The sequence below is a fragment of the Falco naumanni genome, chromosome 20, assembly GCF_017639655.2.
Source record: "Falco naumanni isolate bFalNau1 chromosome 20, bFalNau1.pat, whole genome shotgun sequence".
In the NCBI taxonomy this organism is placed as follows: Eukaryota; Metazoa; Chordata; class Aves; order Falconiformes; family Falconidae; genus Falco; species Falco naumanni.
The window spans coordinates 1457240-1475056 of record NC_054073.1 but is presented as its reverse complement, the minus strand read 5'-3'; the positions used below and the strand labels follow the sequence as shown (position 1 = coordinate 1475056).

Here is a 17817-nt window from a genome sequence, read left to right as displayed (position 1 = left end):
CCCAAGGAGCCCCGGCGCGGAGCATCGCCGGGTGCTGAGCGCCGCTTCCTCGGGGGTGCTGAGCCCCGTCAAGCTGTGACTCATGTGCCACACTGCCACCGGCGGAGCTCCGCGTCCCCTTCCCTTCTGCCTCCGCGGCCCAGCACCCCGGGGCTCAAGGCTTTAACGCGCATCAGCAGGGACTGGGGGGGGGGGAGGGGGGGGACACACACGGCTCTTTCCTGTCCCCAGGGCCCCCACTCATGTCACATTTGCCAGGGCCTAAAAACCAGAGGTGACGGGATAAAACCAGGGGTGAGGGGACAAAACCGGGGTGGGGGTGGGGGTGGTTGCAGCCACGGCAGGGAGCCCAGCTGCCCCCTGGGGCAGAAAGCACAGAAATGCCACCGGGGGGGCTCGCCGGTGACATACTGGGGGGGACACGACGGACACCGGCTTCCTTGGACACTCGAGATTTCAAAGCATCTCGGATCTCAGGGCCAGGGATAACCCCCCCTCCCACGCCTCCATCTGCCCCCCCAGCAATCCAAGCTGGATTCACCCCCAAATTCTGGCAGTGAACGACCGGGGGAGGGGGTCACCGATCCTGCCGCTCCCCCCGCAGCCCGTCCCTGCCTGCGTTCCCCACCCTGCCAGCCCACTGCAGGGAGAAAAGGCATCTTTTTTTTTTTTTTTTGCTATTAAAATAGAAGTTGCCTCCTTCCTGCACACCCCCCCGCCCCGCAGACGCTTTCCGAAGCCTTAACCGGAGCGCCAGGCTGAGGCTGCTGTGAAATGAAATCCAAAGCCGAACACCGAACGGCACTGAAGGGCAGCGATGGTCCTGGGGCAGGAGCCCCCGCGGAGAAAAGCATCCAGGGACCAGCGGGATGCAGGCAGGACGGGGGAGGCGGGTGATGCTCAGCCCCGCTGCGGATCCAGACGCTGGGATGAAGGAGGAGGCAGCGCAGCCCAACCTCGACGCCTCACCGCGGGCTCCGGGCTCGCTCGGAGGGTCCGACACCATCCGGGGCAGGAGAAGGGGCTTGTGTAGCTCAGCCTCCCAGCGCCGACACCTTCAGCAGGGGCTCGATCCACCTCGACGTGGCAAACAGTCCCCCCTCGTCGCAGCTTGGGGGGCAGCACGCGTCCCCCCAGCTCCAGCCCAGCTCCTAACAAGGTCACCCAGCCCCGTGGAGACCGAGACACCTCGCTCCTCGCACGCCTCCCCCCCGCCGGATCGATGGATGGCAATTTGCCTCTCCCTTGGCGTCATTATTTCCACTCCAGGAATGCTTTTAATTGCTGTGGCGATGGCGGATTTTGCACGGGACTGTCTGACTTCGCTCACATCTTGGCACCCAAAGCTTCCGCCGCCTGCTCCCCGCGCAGCTGCAGCACCCGAACGCCGATGCTGATGCTCCCCAAGAATCCAGCCCGGCTCCCCAGTCACCACAAATTAAAACCCTGCAGCACTCGTGCTGCTTTACGGTTTGTTCGGCTTCAGGAACACTTTTCTCTGCCACGTTGAGTCCTCCCCTACACCCATCACCTGCAACAGGGGGTCTGACCCCCCCCCCCCCCCCCAAGGGAAGGCGAGTGCGCCGAGCATCCAGGTGTAAACGCGGCAAAGCGCCGGCACCGGAGGAAGGCAAACCCCAGCCCAGCGCTCGGGAAGATCAGCACGAACATCAGGGATGTTTTACAAGGCGCTCACCAGGCAGCTCTTAAGAAAAGCCACCTCCAGCCCAGCTGCTGTCTGCTGGGGAGCCGGCAGCCGAGCCCCTCGCAGCTTCTGGCCTCTTAACCAGCACCAATTTACTGCTCGTTTACACCTGAGCCCCGTTTTCTCCTCCCGCTCCAGCTCTGCTCCTTCAAGCACCAGCTGGGAAGCCGTTTCTCGTTTTTCCTCCTAGCCCAAGTGGAAAAACGGGAGCCAAACGGTGCCACGGCTTCGCCCCGGCACTCCATCCCTCAGCCGGCACGGGGGGAGCGGGGACCCCTGCTTCCCCGCCACCCCCCTACCCCACAGCGGGACGGCTCCAGGCTGGGCACAATCCGGCACGGTCCTGGGGCGGGGGGGGGGCGGGACACGGAAACTGAAGCCGTGCGGTTGTGCCGGGCTCTGGAATGGCTCAGCCAGAGAGAGCCGAGGCCTGTGGGCGAGTTAATGAAATCAGAGAGGTTCGCTGAGCACCCCGCGCCTCCAGGGCTGCCGGAAGACCCTGTGCAAGTTATATTTCCTCCTCTGGACTCCGGCGTCCCCTAAATAAACCTGCACTGCAGCTCTGCATCTGGGGTTAAGGTCAGGCTGAGCGCAGGGATACCCCCCGTTTCAGTGGGAGCAGGGGGTGCTCAGTCCGGTCAGGATCAGCCCCCCACAACCACGTTATTTTTTTAGCTATTAAAATAGAAGTTGTCTCCTTCCTGCACACCCCCCAGCCCCGCAGAGGCTTTCCAGGAGCAGCCCTGGGAACTGCTGACAGCACAGCAAGCCCCACGCCTCCTCCAGCGGTCCCCGGGACAGCTGGACGTGAGCAGGGATCTGTGTCCAAGCACGAGGATCTACATCTGCGGTAAAAGCTAAGGGCAGCCCAGGCGTTACTTTTATTACAGCCTCTGATAAAATCTAATTACAGAGCAGGTGAAGCAAGAGCTCTCCCAGCTCAACTCAGAGGCTTCAGCAGCCACTCACGTGCCAAAGGCAACAGGGGCAGAGGAGAAATGAAGCTCAGAGACCAGCTGTGCTCTTTTCCCCCCCCCAACCAGGCTCCGAATTTCTCCAGCTCTCACTTACCAAACCACCCCGCCACGATGAAAGGGGAAGCACGGCACCACTCTTCCTCTCTGGCCCGCAAGGGTGAACAAGAGATGGGAGCTAAAGGTCAGGTTTAGCCCTAGGATGGTAAAACAAAACAGAAATAAACCAGCAAAGGGTAAAATCAAAGCTGAAAGCAAGGCGGCTTCTCCTCTGCCGCGCACTGAAGAGCCACAGCAGCCTTAAAGCACTGCGGTCCCCATTCCTATCCCACATAAAGCCACGCGCACACACACAAAAAAACCCAACAAACAAAAAAAAAACTAAAAAACCCCCCATAACAGGTGGCCAAATATCTGGAAGCACTTTGATTTTTTTCCCCCTCCCTTTAAATCACCTGGATTTAAAGCCTCACACGCAGAAAGCCAACCCCCCCCCTCCCCATCTCCAGGCAGCGTTCCCGTAAGCTCCGCAGAGCGCCGAGCCCCCTCCCCTCCTCACACCTTCCCAAACTGCTGGGGATGGTGTGAAACTTGCCCTCCACAGCCTCTGCTTCTGCACCTCCCCAACTGGCGGTCTTGCTGAATTCGTCAGGAGAGGCAGGACAGCGCTGGCGACTCGGCCCCAGCACGCACGGAGACCGGATCTGCTCTACCTTCCTCTCCCAGCCACCTACACCTCGATTTTACCGCCCCCCCCAAAGTGGACAACATCCCCACAACTACCGCTGTCACGCTTCCCGCAGCTGCGCGCAACACCAGAGGTCATTCTTGAAGGAGAGATGTCACTCCCGAAGGAGAAACGTCACTCCCGAAGGAGAAACGTCACTCCCGAAGGAGAAACGTCACTCCCGAAGGAGAGATGTCACTCCCAAAGGAGAGATGTCACTCCCGAAGGAGACCCTTCCCCCGCATGGCGAGGGACCCGGGAGAGCAGCTGCACCGCCACATCGCTCCTCCAAACACCGTGCGCTCGCCGGGACAGCGGCACCCCGGGATGCGATGGGTTTTACGGCTCAATCCTACCCCTTCCTCCCCCCAGCTCACGCGGAGCCTGCCAGCCACCGACAAACAGCCCAGATAAAGCGAGGGACCGGCGGCATCAACCCCAATTCAGCCCCTCACCAAGGCAAAGAGCTTTCACGTGCCGAAAAGCTCCCTCGCAGGCGTCCCACGCGAGGCGGGAGCACTCGGCAGCCCACCAGCGCCCGGGTGACAAACAGGCAGAGCCCCGTCCCCGTGGCAGAGGGACAACCCCCGCTTCTTAAAATGGTTTATTTCTGAACGGGCGAGCGCCGCTTTACATAGAAAAAAAATCCTGTTAAAAGTACCTTGGAAAAAACCTTCAAGGGAAGAGATACATGGAAGGAGGAGGGGGAAAGGAAGCGAAACGAACGCTACAGAAAGAACTGGGGGAAAAGACGGAGCGAGGGAAAGACAGGGAGGGCAGCTGCGACAGCGATGGACCCAACTGCCCCGCTGGGGCGCAGGGATGTTAGTCCAAGGGGAAAGGGAAGTTTGAGGACAGAGAGAGGATCCCCAGCAGGGCGGGGGATCTGCCACTACCGTGCTCAGGGCAGGGGGCCCCTCAAGGGGCCACGCGGCGGCACCCCGGGGGGCCTCTGTGCAGGCCGGGGGGGCAGCGGGACTCTCTGGTAGCCGTACGGCGGGGGGCGAGGGGGACCGTTGTAGCCGTGAGGAGGCATCAGCGGAGGAGGGCCGCGCATCCCGTGGTGCGGCATGGGGCCTGGGTGACCTGCGGGGACAGAGCACAGCGTTAACAACCGCGGGGAGAAGCGGAAACGGCCGATCCCCATCCCCCAACCGCCCCCAACCCCACCCCCTTCGGTGCCAGCTCGACCGGGTGCCCACGGACTGGGCCAAGACCCCCCCCCTCCAGCCGCAGGTCCTGGAGAAAAGCCTCTCCTAGGACCTCACCACGGCCGGCGGACACGACAGGTCTCCTTGTTGGCAAAGCCCAGATACCCCGACGTTGAGACGGGAGGAAATCACCGGAGAGCGCGGAGCTCCACATCACGACGAATGTGAGGGAGACCCCGGGAGACCCCGGTTGAGCAGCTCGCAGCTGCCAGGGCTCGTCCCGAGCCCCCTCCCCACGGGGGAGCCTGCGCCGTCGCCTCCTTCCCGGCCCCGTGCAGCCAGGCACGAGGGAGGGCGCGCGGCCGAAGCGAGCGCTGAACTCAACGGGGTGCGTACGATCGATAGAAGAGAACACATACCGCCTCCTGCAGGCACCCACTTACCCATGGGCGACCCGAAATGAGGTCCTCGGGGTGGCATACCCATGGGTGGGGGTCCAGGGTGTGGCATGCCAGGTGGGGGCCGTGGGGGAGGCTGGCCTCCGGAGCCTGGTGGTCCTGGGTGATGCTGGCCCATCCCGGGCGGCCCGTGGTGTACTTGCATGGGAGGCATTCCTGGGGGAATAACGAGTTAAGGGGTGCCCGCAGCGAGGGCAGCGCTCGGGCAGCTCCAGGCACCCGCCGCCCAGGGGGGCTCCAGCTGTAAGGTTCTGTCAGGTAGAGGGGCTGCAAAGGGCTTTCTGCTGCCGAACAGCGGGGGCTGAAGAGGAGAAAGCGCAAAACTCTCCGACAAGAGGCAACGGGAGCAGGCTGCAACGTAGGAAATGCTGCTCAGATCTAAGCATGGGGGGGAGGGGGCGGGGGAAGATGCAGCAGCAAGTGTGGTGCAGCCCCAGGACAGGCACTCAGAGAGAAACCACCCCCCCTTGGAGAGAAACCACCCCCCCTTGGAGAGAAACCACCCCCCCTTGGAGAGAAACCACCCCCCCTTGGAGAGAAACCATCACCCTTTGGAGAGAAACCACCCCCCTGGAGAAGGTCCGAGCAACCCAAGTGTGAAACTTGCCCTGCTCTGAGCAGGGGCAGCCCGGATCCCTCCAAACCTACTCTTCCCTACAATTCTCTTCTTTTATCCTTTCAAAAAAAAAAAAAAAAAAGCTCAAACACACCGAGATTCTTTTCTCCTGATCAGAAACTCAAGAGCCCGGCGTGGCTCCGTAGGACGCGCGGCGCAGAAGCGCTCGCTCAGCCTTTCCGTCGCTCTGCGTAATTAGCTGCTCTAAAGCCCCGAAAAGCCCGACGTGTCACCGGGGCCAAGCAGCAGCCATCTGGTCACTGACACGAGCACGCAGAGCGCCCTAATCAGCCAGCGTGGCACAGCGCCTCAGCACAGGGGGCATTTTCAAGCAGGATTAAACAAAACAAAACTAATTCCATTGCAAATTTCGCTTCGAGTTTTTGCATTTGAAACCAGAGGGTAGATGTATGCATCGCTCGCTCCCCAGTACTACAGGGCTAAAAATGGAAGGAAATCAAAGAAACATTTTGTTCTCGTGTCTCGAATTAGCTCCTGCCTGGCAGAGCTGCAGACTGCGCTAAGACGGTTCACACTTCACGTATTAATTTACACCAGAGAAAAACGACGAAGGCTTGGGGGTCTCGTTAACGTCCTCCCCGCCAGAACAGCACCCGAGACCTCAAAAGGCCGCGCCACGACGGCCCCTGCATCCCGCACCCTCGCAGCTGGAGGGAACCGATGGCTCGACCCAGCTGGACAGCCCTTCCTAAATTACCAAAGCGCTTCACAAATCCCGCTGGGCCCTGCTCCAGGTTATTTTTTTAACACATTTTAGAACACCCAGGAGAGCAACCCAGAAACCAGGCGCAGCGCCGTGACGTACTTGCTCCTACGCACACCCTCCTTTTCCCTCACCAGGTTGCCCTGTGCTGCAGAGAGCAACATCTCGGGGAAAGATGTTTGGTCCCCTGCAGCGGACGGCAACGATTTTCTCCCCATTTTACAGAAGGAGAACCTCCAGGAACTAAAAAGAGGGGGCCATTTACCCAAGCCCACCCCCCCAGAAGAGGAAGGAAGACAAGCTACGTTTCCTGAGCCCGATACCTGTCCGACGCTTACCTGGATGGTGCATCCCGCCCGGAGGGAAGGGGTGCGGGTGAGGTGGGTGTCCCCCACTGGGTGCAGCCCCGGAGGGGGGGCCAGGGGCACCCGCACCGGGTGGCATGGGTGGGGGTGGCATGGCAGGAGGCATGCCGGGAGGCATCGCTCCTGGGGGTGGCACCGGCGGGGGGAACGATCCTGGGGGCGGGAGGCCTGGAAAGACAGACAGTGAGTATCTTGTTAAGTATAAAAAAACCAACCAAAAGCAAAACAAACCAAAAAAAAAAAAAAAAAAAAAGAAAAAAACACCCCACCAGGCAATTGGGAAGGTGGTGGCAGCACAAACAGCCACAGGAACCATAAAAAACCAGTAGATAAAACCAGGACCCCATGGTCCTTCCACTCAGCCCTGGGACAGCACAGGCCGAGCTGCTGTGGGAGGGGAGAGGACCAAATCCTGCCAGCTTGTGATCCCACAGCTCCACCGAGGGTTTTGCACTGACTGGCACCAAAGAGCACGCGCACGGCACAGCACCGCGGTCCTGAGCCTCCCCAGGCGACAAGGAGTCACCCTACACAAGGCACGGCAGAATGCAGCCGGCGCTGGACAGGCACAGCCACCTCCTGTCAACCAACGCGGCACAGAGGCGGGTGCGCCACGATTCACCCACCTGGAGGGGTGACACCGGGTCCCAGGGAGGTGACAACTGGCGTGGGGACAGACGGAGGAGGAGGAGCGTCGGCAAAGAGCTGATGGGGCCGATCTGCCTGCGAGAGCGGGTTCTGGGCTGCCAGGAGACGCTCGGCGGCCGAGCCGTGCCGCTCGCCTTTGGAATCTTTTTTGAAGGCGTAGGAAACGGTGATGGGCCTGTTGCAGAGGTACTGTCCGTTCATGGCCTCGATGGCAGCGTCCGAGGCGTCGAAGCTGGCGAAGTTGATGAAGGCGTAACCCTTCGAGTTGCCCGTGTCGGGGTCTCGCATGATCTTGGGCGTCTGCAGGATCACCCCGAAGGCGCTGAAGGTGTCGTACAACAGCTTCTCATCGATTTCAGGGTCCAGGTTGCCGATGAAGATGTTGGCCCCCACATCCAGGTTTTTGTTGTGGGCCGAGGCTTTGTTCACTCGGATCGGCTTCCCGTACAACTTGATCATGTTCATGATCTTAATGGCATAATCCGCGTCCTCCTCGCTGAGGAACTCCACAAACCCATAGCCTGCAACAAGTCCCCAGGCAGAGCTTTGGGAGAGGGCAGACCCACGGCCTCCCGCGGCTCATCCAGCCCCGCTCGATTTAAAACCGGAGAGCGCGAGGTTCCCTGGCGGGGAAGGAAGATGATCCAGCCTGGGGATCATCCACCCTCACCCCCCCTCCCGCAGCAATCCCTCCCTGACCGTCCCCAGCTGAAATATTTCATTCAGCGCGTGGCTCTGGAGAACGAACAGCCGATATCTCACCTTGGTGCTGGCCCGTGACGCGGTCCTTGGGCATGTGGGTGTTGACCACCGGTCCCGCCTGGAGAAAGAGCTCCCACAGCAGCGGCTCGCTGACCTTCTCGTCCAGCCCCCCAACATACACCGTGGCATCTGGAGCGGGGGAAAGAGAAGCCCGCTCAGACCCACAAGCCCGGGCAGCTGGAAGGCTCGGCCGCGTGAGAACCTGAGGGCTCAGTGCTGAAATGCCTCAGCCAAAGGCAGAGACCCCCCTTCAACTTTTAACCAGATCCCCCAGAATTAAGCCCTCGACCAGGGAGGCCCCCATGCCCCCCCCCCCCCCATTCCAGCTCCTGGGTGCCCAGGACACCACAGCATCCCAACTGATCCCCCTCACACACATCTCGGGGGGGGGGCAGGTGTTTTCTGTAGCCCCCTTAGCCTCCGGGTGACCCCCACAGAGCACCCCATACCTCCAGAGAGCCCCCCCCTCCCTCAGTCCCTAAACAACTCCAGGAAGCCTGGGCACCCCCATCCCCAGAGCTCTGCTGTGTCCCTGGGGAGCCCAGCCCCCCCAAGTTGTGCCCCACATCCCCAGACATCCCAGCCCCCCCATCCCCAGTGCCCCCCGAGCCCCAGGGAGCCCTGAGCCCCCCAGAGAGCCCCGAGCCCCCCAGTTCCCCCCCTCCGTCCCTAGGGAGCCCTGGGTCCCCCCAAGGAGTCCCGAGCCCCCCAGTTCCCTCCCCCAGTCCCCAGGGAGCCCCGAGCCCCCCAGTTCCCTCCCCCCGTCTCCAGGGAGCCCCGAGCCCCCCAGTGCCCTCCCCGAGCCCTGAGGGAGCCCCGAGCCCCCCCCCACAAGGAGCCCAGAGCCCCCCAGTTCCCTCCGCCCGTCCCAGGGAGCCCCGAGCCCCCCAGTGCCCTCCCCGCCCAGGGAGCCCCGGGCCCCCCCGGTTCCTCCCCAGGGCCGCTCACCCTGGTTCCGCTCGGAGATGGGCCCCGCCGCCATCTTGCCCCGCCGCCCGCTCCCGCCCGCGCGGCGCCGCCGTCACGCAACGTCGTGCGTCGTGACGTCACCGCCGCGTGACCCGGGGGGGCGGAAGGGGCGGGGCGGCTGGGCGCGGGGGCGGCGCGGCGGCCATCTTGAGTGCGGGCGGTGCCGCCCTTCTGTCGCGATATCCCCTGCCGTGACAGGCGGCGGTATCCCCCTCAAGGCCAGGAGCGCTGCCCCAGTGCCGAGGGGTCCCCGAGCTGGGAGATCCCAGTGCCGGGCGGGATCCCAGTGCCGAGGGATCCCAGTGCCGAGGGATCCCAGTGCCGAGGGATCCCAGTGCCGAGGGATCCCAGTGCCGGGCGGGATCCCAGTGCCGAGGGATCCCAGTGCCGGGCGGGATCCCAGTGCCGAGGGATCCCAGTGCCGGGCGGGATCCCAGTGCCGGGCGGGATCCCAGTGCCGGGCGGGATCCCAGTGCCGGGCGGGATCCCAGTGCCGGGCGGGATCCCAGTGCCGGGCGGGATCCCAGTGCCGAGGGATCCCAGTGCCGAGGGATCCCAGTGCCGGGCGGGATCCCAGTGCCGAGGGATCCCAGTGCCGGGCGGGATCCCAGTGCCGAGGGATCCCGGCGTGGGGGGAATCGATGTGCTGGGAGATCCCGGTGCCAAAGGATCCCTGTACTGGGAAATCCCGGTGCCAAGGGATCTCAGTGCCAGGAGATCTCAGTGCTGGGGGAATCCCAGCGCCAGGAGAACACAGTGTTGGGGGGGATCCCACGGCTGAGGGGATCCCGGTGCTGGGGGAGTCCCAGCGCCAGGGGATCCCAGTGCCAGAATACAGTGTTGGGAGGATCCCAGAGCTGAGGGGATCCCTGTGCCAGGAGATCTCGGTGCTGGGGGATCCCAATGCCAGGAGGTCCCAGTGCCAGGGGATCTCATCACCAGGGCACCTCTGTGCCTGCAGGCCCCCCCTCACCCCATGTGCCAGGATCCCCCCCCATGCCCCCCCCCCCCAGTCTCCCACGGCTCCCCACTGCCCCCCCAGCCCCCCAGCCCCCCCCCATGGCCCCCCATGGACCCCCCACTGCCCCCTCAGCCCCCCTGCCCCCCATGGCCCCCCCACTGCCTCCCAGGGCCCCCAGCCCCGCCACGGACCCCTCCCCGGAGCCCCCCGCAGCGCCCCGGGGGCCGCATCCTGCTCGCCCGGGCTGGACGGGGCCGCAGCCCCAGCGCCCCGCAGCCCCAGCGCCCCGCAGCCCCAGCGCCCCGCAGCCCCAGCGCCCCGCAGCCCCAGCGCCCCGCAGCCCCAGCGCCCCGCAGCCTGTCCAGAGGTAGCAAAAGGATTTAATGGAAAAAAAACAAGAAACCGCCGTGTCCGGTGAGAGTGGGGGGCGCCTGGGGGGGGACCCCCCGCCCTCCGGGACCCCCCTGCTTCCTCCAGCACCCTCGAACCCCCCAGAGCAGGGGGGCGGTGGGGGGACCCCTCCAGGGCACTGGTGTGGGGCGCTTTGGGGGTCCCCGAAAGAGCCCTGCCGAGCAGCCGTGTCCCCCCGGGGTGCGGAGGTCCTGTCGCAGGGTCCTCACAGCGGGGGGGTGCGGGGTCCCTGCGCCTGCCAGGTGCGCAGCCGGTCCTGCAGCAGCCTCAGCTCCTCGGCCAGCGCCGCTGGAGACGGGGCGAAGCGCCCGCGCTGTGGGGACATTTGGGGGGGGGGACAGGGGTCAGGATGGAGGGACACGGGGTGGGATCAAGGGACATGGGGACCAGGATGGAGGAACAGAGGGGTTGGGTGGAGGGACATGGGGTGGGATGGAGGGACATGGGGTGGGATGGAGGGACACGGGGTGGGATGGTGGGACCGTGATGCAGGGACACGTGTCGGGATGCAGGGACACGGGGTGGGATGGTGGGACGTGGACCAGGATGGAGGGACACGGGTCAGGATGGAGGGACATGGGTCGGGATGCAGGGACACAGGGTGGGATGCAGGGACATGGACCAGGATGGAGGGACATGGGTCGGGATGGAGGGACACGGAGTGGGATGCAGGGACATGGGTCGGGATGGAGGGACATGGGGTGGGATGGTGGGACGTGGACCAGGATGGAGGGACACGGGTCGGGATGCAGGGACATGGGGGGATGGTGGGACGTGGACCAGGATGGTGCGACACAGGGTGGGACGGAGGGACACGGGTAGGACAGACACAGAGGTCAGGACTCCACGCAGGGACCACCCTCAACCCCCCCCCGAGGCGCAGGCCGGGCAGGACCCCCCCTCCCCAGCCCCGCCGTGCCTCAGTTTCCCCTCGCGCCACCGGGCAGAGCCCAGCAGGGACCCCCGCGCCCCCCCCGCCGTTACCTGCGCCTCGGGCAGCCCCCGCAGGTAGCAGCGACGCCAGAGCCGCACCGAGGGTCCCGCGGCGCAGGGCAGCAGCAGCCCCGGGGGGGGCGCGGGGGGCCAGGTGCCCCCCAGGCTGCCCCCCCGCTCGCCCAGGCTCTCCAGGGAGGTGGCCCAGCGCGACAGGCGAGGGGGGGGGGCGGCCGCTCCGCCAGGGAAGGGCTTGGGGTGACAGGGTCCCCTTGGCCAGCGCCCACACGGTGCCGGCCCCCAGACCCGGCCAGGAGTCGGTGGGCTGGGAAATGGGGCGGGGGGGGGAGGGGAAACGGGGATTAGGGGAAAAAACGGGCGGAAAGCAGCGGGGAGGGAAAACGGGGGGGGGGGGAACCCCGCAGTTAGGGATGGGGCAACTTTCTGGGGGGCATGGGGCAGGAAAGGATGTATCACAGAGAGCCCCCCAGATTGAACAGGAGGGGGGTCTCGTGCGACACCCCTCAGAGGCTGGGGTCCCTCCCCGGCAGCGCAGCCCCCCCCCCAGCCAAGCCCCGACTCACCCCGCCTGGGCTCCGGGGGTCTCCAGCTTCGGGGGGTCCCACGGCGCCGGTAGCACCCGCCGGGTTCCAGAATCGGGCCCGCTGCTGCCGGCTGTAGCGCAGCCCCCAGTCCCAGACGGTGGGCAGCCCCCCGGCACCGCTGCCCCCCCGGCCCCCCCCGCCTCGCCCCCACCGGGGGGTCCCGCCAGCCGTTCACCGGCGTGTAGGTCTGGCTGCAGGGCCGGTGCTGCGGGGGGGGCGAGGAAGGGGTGAAACGTGGGGAGGGGGTGAAACGGGGGGGGGGAGAAGGGTGAAACGGGGGGAAGGGATGAAAGGGGGGAGGGGGTGAAAGGGGGGGGAAGGGGGGAAAGGGGGGGAGGGGGGGGGAACTCTCAGCCCCCAGCCGGGGATGCGGACGGAGGCTGCCTGCAGCCAGGCGGGGGGCGGGGGGGTCATCGCTTTCCCCAAGGTCTCGCCCCCCTGGGACCCTGCGGCGTGGCCCCCCCCGGTGTCCCGTCCCCCCCCCCGGTGTCCCCCCCCGGTGTCCCCCCCAGCTCACCGGGCTGCCGCGGCCGCGCTGCCGCTGGCAGGTGAAGAGGAAGGTGCTGAAGTAGGGGGCGAAGCTGCTGTCGTGCAGGGCCAGCAGGAAGGACTCGGTGAAGCCGAACGCCGCCGGGAACTGCCGCACCAGCTGCCACGTGCAGTCCAGGAACAGCAGGAAAACGGGGGCCTGGGGGGGGGACACCCACGTGCCTGTCACCCACCGCGACGGGGAGGGGGTGATGGGGGCCTGGGGTGGGGGGACACCCACGTATCTGTCACCCACCGCGATGGGGAGGGGGTGGCGGGGCCGGGGGGGGGACACCCACCCACGTGCCTGTCGCCCACCGCGATGGGGAGGGGGTGGGGGGGCGCGGGGGCTCTGACCTCCTGGCGGGGGGTGTCGCGGCGCAGCAGCCCCAGGCGGTGGGGGAAGGGGTGCCCGGCGGCCACCCACTCCCGCTGCACCAGGCTCTGGAAGCCGGGAAGGGTGCGGGAGTGGGGGTCCCCCAGCAGCTGCACCAGCGAGGACAGCAGGCAGTTCAGGTCCCGGTCCGACGGCTCTGGGGGGGGGGGCAAAGCGGTGGGGGGGGGTCACCCGTGTGCCACAGCCCCCCGACCCCATCCCGGTGCCCCCCAAGCCCATCCCGGTGCCCCCCTCCGGTGCTACCTAACCCAGTGCCCCCATTCCCATCCCAGTGATACCTGATCCCATCCCGGTGCTCCCAACCCCATCCTGGTGCCCCCCAGTCCCATCCCAGTGCCCCCTGATCCCATCCCAGTGCCCCCTGATCCCATCCTGGTGACCCCCGACCCCATCCCGGTGCCCCCCAAGCCCATCCCGGTGCCCCCCAGTCCCATCCCAGTGCCCCCTGATCCCATCCCGGTGACCCCCTAACCCATCCCAGTGCCCCTGAACCCATCCCGGTGACCCCCTAACCCATCCCGGTGCTCCCAACCCCATCCTGGTGCCCCCCGACCCCATCCCGGTGCCCCCCAGGCCCATCCCGGTGCCCCCCGACCCCATCCCAGTGCCCCCCAGTCCCATCCCGGTGCCCCCCGACCCCATCCCGGTGCCCCCCGACCCCATCCCAGTGCCCCCCAGTCCCATCCCGGTGCCCCCCTCCGGTGCTACCTTGCAGGAGGACCGAGCAGCGTCTCCCCGCCAGCAGCGACGCCACCTCCACGGCTTTTCTCAAGCAAGTGCTGGGGGGGGGGGCAAAAGGGGGGGTCAGGGCACCCCGAAACACCACGGCCGCCTGCCCGGGGGTCTGCAGCCCACCCTGGGGTGTCACGCACCCATGGCAATGCCCCCGTCACCCTGCACCCACCGCTGGGAGGACCCTCTGCCACGGGGAGGGCTGGTTTTAGGGTGAGGTTCGCCCCCCCCCCCCCCCCAAAAGCTGCCCCCCCTCCCACCCGCTCACCGCACGTGGTCCAGCCAGTGCGTCCCCTCCAGCGCCGACAGCCACTTCTCCTCCGCCGCCGCGCCTGCCTCGCCCCGGCAAAGGAGGGGGGGGTCAGCAGAGGAGAAGGAGCCCCGCGGTGGGGTGGGGGGGTCCCCACCGGATCCACCCCCCCCCCAGCCCCCAGCCCCACTCACCGGGCAGGCAGAGCGCCCGCAGCTTGAGGTGGGCGAGCTGGATGTCGGCCAGGGTGGGCAGCTCGGCGGTGTCGGCCAGCACGCAGGGCCCCCGGCCCCCCAGCAGCAGAGCCTCCAGGCACCTGCCGCGGGGACAGGGACCCCCGGTGGGTCAGGGTGGGGGGTGGCACCCCTAGACCCGCCCCCCCCCCCCCCCCCCAGGACCCCTGGCAGGACTCACCTCATGTCCTCGCCGCTCGGCTCCGAGGCCGCGTGGAAGCCGGCGGCTCTCAGCAGGTCACTGCCGCCCGGGTGGTGCCAGCACAGGCGCTGTGGGTGAGAGGGGGGGGGGAGGACCCCCCCCGTGTCACCCCCCAGCTCCTTGCTGCTCCCCCCCCCCCCCAGCACCCCCCCAGGGCACTCACAGGCACCCGGTGCTCCTCGAAGTGGGCGAAGGTCCGCTTGAGGTCGTGGTCCAGGAGCCCGCTGGGCACCCACAGGTACCGGGGGAGGCTGCGGGGGGGGGCGGGGGGGGAATGGGGCAGCGCCCCCCACGCCCCCCAAATCCTGGGGTGCCATTTCACAGGGTGTTCTCCCCCCAGCCATGGGGCAGACGGGATGATTCTCCCCACACTCCTTCACCACCGCCCCTGGAGGGGGAGGGTCTCGCCATGCCCCCCCCCAGCAGCAGGGGGGGGCCTGGGGGGTCCCCGTACCCCGTACCTGGGGGCCATGTCAAAGCGCTCGTTGACGGCGCTGACCCTCCAGCCCGCGGCACCCAGGCGCTTCAGCTCCTGCTCCCAGTCGCGCAGGCTCTCGAAGAGCAGCGTGGCAGCCGAGCCTTCCTCCTCATCATCCTCCTCCTCCTCATCCCCCTCCTCCTCATTCTCATCCTCCTCCTCCTCCAGCCGGCCTTCATCTTCGGTGGGGCAGGAGCAGCCACCACGTCCCTCATCGTCACCCCCCAGCCACGCCGCCGCCTCCCGCGCCTGGGCGATGGCGTTGGCCACCTGCAAGGAGAATCCAGGCGCCAGGATGGGGAACGAGCCCCCCGACCCCCGCACCAAGGCCGTGGGGCACCCCAGATGGAGGGTCCACAACCTCTCCAGCCCCCCCTAGACTGCCAGCACCCCCCCCCCCGCCCTGGCTCACCCGAAATGCCTGCGGAGCCAACCCGTTTTCCTGGAAGTAGAAGCGGAGCAGGCGGAAATCCCGGCAGAAGACGGCCAGTTCCTCAGGGATGAACTTGAGGGTGGAGGTGGCCGTCAGCACCTTGGGCTTGGCAAAGCTGCTGGCTGCGGTGGGTGAGGGGGGGGGGGCGGCTGTCAGTGCCCCCCAAGCCCGGCCCAACTCGTCCTACGGGGCTGGGGGCTGCCGCTGTCACCTGCCACCAGCTCGCGGATGCAGGGCAGCGCCACGTCGTACTCGCTGGGGAGGAAGGCTCGGGCACCGGGGGGGCTGTGGGGGGCAGGGGGTCACCCCGGGAAGGGCAGGGGGCTGGATCCGGGACCCCGCTGCCTCTGCCCCGGTGCTGGGCTCCACGGCTGCCCCTTGTCCCCTGGTGTCCTACGGCGAGGGGGTGGCGAGGGGGTCCCCAGGTGCTGGGATGGGGCCAGGATGAGGTCAGGGATGCAGTGGGATGGGGTCAGGGATGGGGTCAGGGATGGGGCTGGAATGGCGCTGGGATAGGGCCCGGGATGGGGCCAGGATGGTGCTGGGATGGGCCCGGGATGGGGTCAGGGATGGGGTCAGGGATGGGGATGGAACTGGGATGGGGCTGGGATGGTGCTGGAATGGGGCCGGGATGGGGCCAGGATGAGGTCAGGGATGCAGTGGGATGGGGTCAGGAATGGGGTTGGAATGGCACTGGGATGGTGCTGGGATGGGGCCGGGATGGGGTCAGGGATGCAGCGGGATGGGGCTGCGGCCGGGGCCGGTACTCAGGGGCCGGTGCCGGGATGGGGCCGGTGCTCGGGCCGGTGCCGGCGGCGGGCGCACCCGGGCGGGCAGGAAGGCCAGGCGGCGGTTGGTGCACAGCAGCGTCCCGGGGCCGGGGCCGGGGCCGTCGGTGTCCGCGCTGCGGGGCCGGGCCCCCGCCGCCTCCTCCAGCACCAGCTCCCCTGCGGGAGCGCCGCGGGTCGGGGCCGAGCGCACCGGGACCGGCCCGGCCCAGCCCCCGGCCCCAGCCCGGCCCCAGCCCCATCCCAGCCCCGGCCCGGTCCCGGCCCGGCCCTACCTGGGAGGCCGGGGAAGGCCGGGCGGCGGCGGCGGCGGCGGCTCATGGCGGAGGGACCTTGGCCGGGCGGGACCGGCCGGAGCAGCCGGGGAGCCCCGAGCGCCACCGCCCGGCACCGGCTCCTGCTCCCGGTCCTGCTCCTGCTCCTGCTCCTGCTCCTGCTCCCGGTCCTGCTCCTGCTCCTGCTCCTGCTCCTGCTCCTGCTCCCGGTCCTGCTCCCGGTCCTGCTCCCGGTCCCGGTCCTGCTCCTGCTCCTGCTCCCGGTCCCGCTCCTGCTCCCGCTCCTGCTCCCGGTCCCGCTCCTGCTCCCGGTCCTGCTCCTGCTCCCGGTCCCGCTCCTGCTCCCAGCTCGGGCTCCCAGCGGGGCGGAGCAGCGGCAGCGGGAGGGACGCACTGCCCGCACCCCTCCCGCACCTGCCCGCACCTGCCGGGACCCCCGGACCCTGCCCGCACCCCACGCCCACCCCCTCCCGCCCCGGACCCTGCCCGCAGCCCCCCGCACCTGCCCGCACCCCCGGGACCATGGGGAGCCCCAGGGCACGGCCCGGAGCCCGCTGCAGGATGGGTGCGCAGCTCCCAGCACCCCGAGGGGACGCACGGTGCGGGATGGGTGCGGAGCTCCCAGCACCCCGAGGGGACGCACGGTGCGGGATGGGTGCGCAGCTCCCAGCACCCCGAGGGGACGCACGGTGCGGGATGGGTGCGCAGCTCCCAGCACCCCGAGGGGACGCACGGTGCGGGATGGGTGCGCAGCTCCCAGCACCCCGAGGGGACGCACGGTGCGGGATGGGTGCGCAGCTCCCAGCACCCCGAGGGGACGCACGGTGCGGGATGGGTGCGCAGCTCCCAGCACCCCGAGGGGACGCACGGTGCGGGATGGGTGCGCAGCTCCCAGCACCCCGAGGGGACGCACGGTGCGGGATGGGTGCGCAGCTCCCAGCACCCCACAGCGGAGAAAAACCCCCAATAATTGGGTGCAGGAGGGGATGGAGAGCGGGATCCCCGCAGGGATTTGGGACAGGAGGGGCTGGGACCCCCCGAGCCCGCTGGGGCCGAAGCGGAGGAACGAGGCACAGCCGCTGCCCAGGGCTTAATTAATTGAACGTTATTTATTGTTAATGAATCTATGGTAGCATTAACGAAGGATGCGGTGTACAGCCCCATTGCCCCGCACCATCAGTGCTCGCTCCAGCGGTGCTGGCAAGGCGTCAAAAAAAAAAAAAAAAATAGCAGCATCACCCCCCACCTAATCATCAATTAAAAAAAAATGTTGCAAATAAACGAGTGCGGAATTAATTCAGGTCACTTCTTGTTGGGTTAGCACTAACCAAAGCATCCCACCGGCCTCCCCCGCAGCGGCGCTGGTAACGGCAGCGACGGGCGACGCTTGTTCAGTAAAAGAAATGGCTGACGGACGGGTTTTTGGGGACCCTTCCCGAAAATCTTTCATCAACCCCCCAGCAGCAACGCTTCTGCCCACGACACCATTAAG

At 67.0% G+C, this 17817-nt stretch overlaps 2 protein-coding genes across 3 annotated transcripts; both read right to left on the bottom strand.

The window, feature by feature from the left end:
- Positions 1–3995: 3995 nt before the first annotated feature.
- On the bottom strand, positions 3996–9192 carry SF3B4 (splicing factor 3b subunit 4). Of its 2 annotated transcripts, none has more exons than XM_040618709.1 (6): positions 9079–9192; positions 8131–8259; positions 7347–7889; positions 6694–6888; positions 4977–5171; positions 3996–4492 (listed from the first exon to the last, which is right to left on the bottom strand). In XM_040618709.1, the coding sequence occupies exons 1-6, from the start codon at positions 9110–9112 to the stop codon at positions 4308–4310; spliced, it is 1281 nt and encodes a 426-aa protein (XP_040474643.1). In that variant the 5' UTR covers positions 9113–9192; the 3' UTR covers positions 3996–4307. The 2 variants fall into 2 exon arrangements, with proteins under 2 accessions (XP_040474643.1, XP_040474644.1); XM_040618710.1 differs by having other exon boundaries at positions 5001–5171.
- Positions 9193–10563: 1371 nt separating this feature from the next.
- MTMR11 (myotubularin related protein 11) lies at positions 10564–15558 on the bottom strand (the record flags this gene model as incomplete). Its single annotated transcript, XM_040577976.1, is given in 15 exon segments — positions 10564–10784; positions 11456–11632; positions 11634–11729; positions 11989–12117; positions 12119–12214; positions 12527–12697; positions 12895–13070; positions 13643–13713; positions 13935–13998; positions 14111–14232; positions 14331–14419; positions 14515–14602; positions 14813–15099; positions 15242–15384; positions 15474–15558. Coding segments are annotated over 15 exon segments (1902 nt in total), but the record flags the coding sequence as incomplete, so codon positions are not given.
- Between the last annotated feature and the right edge of the window lie 2259 nt (positions 15559–17817).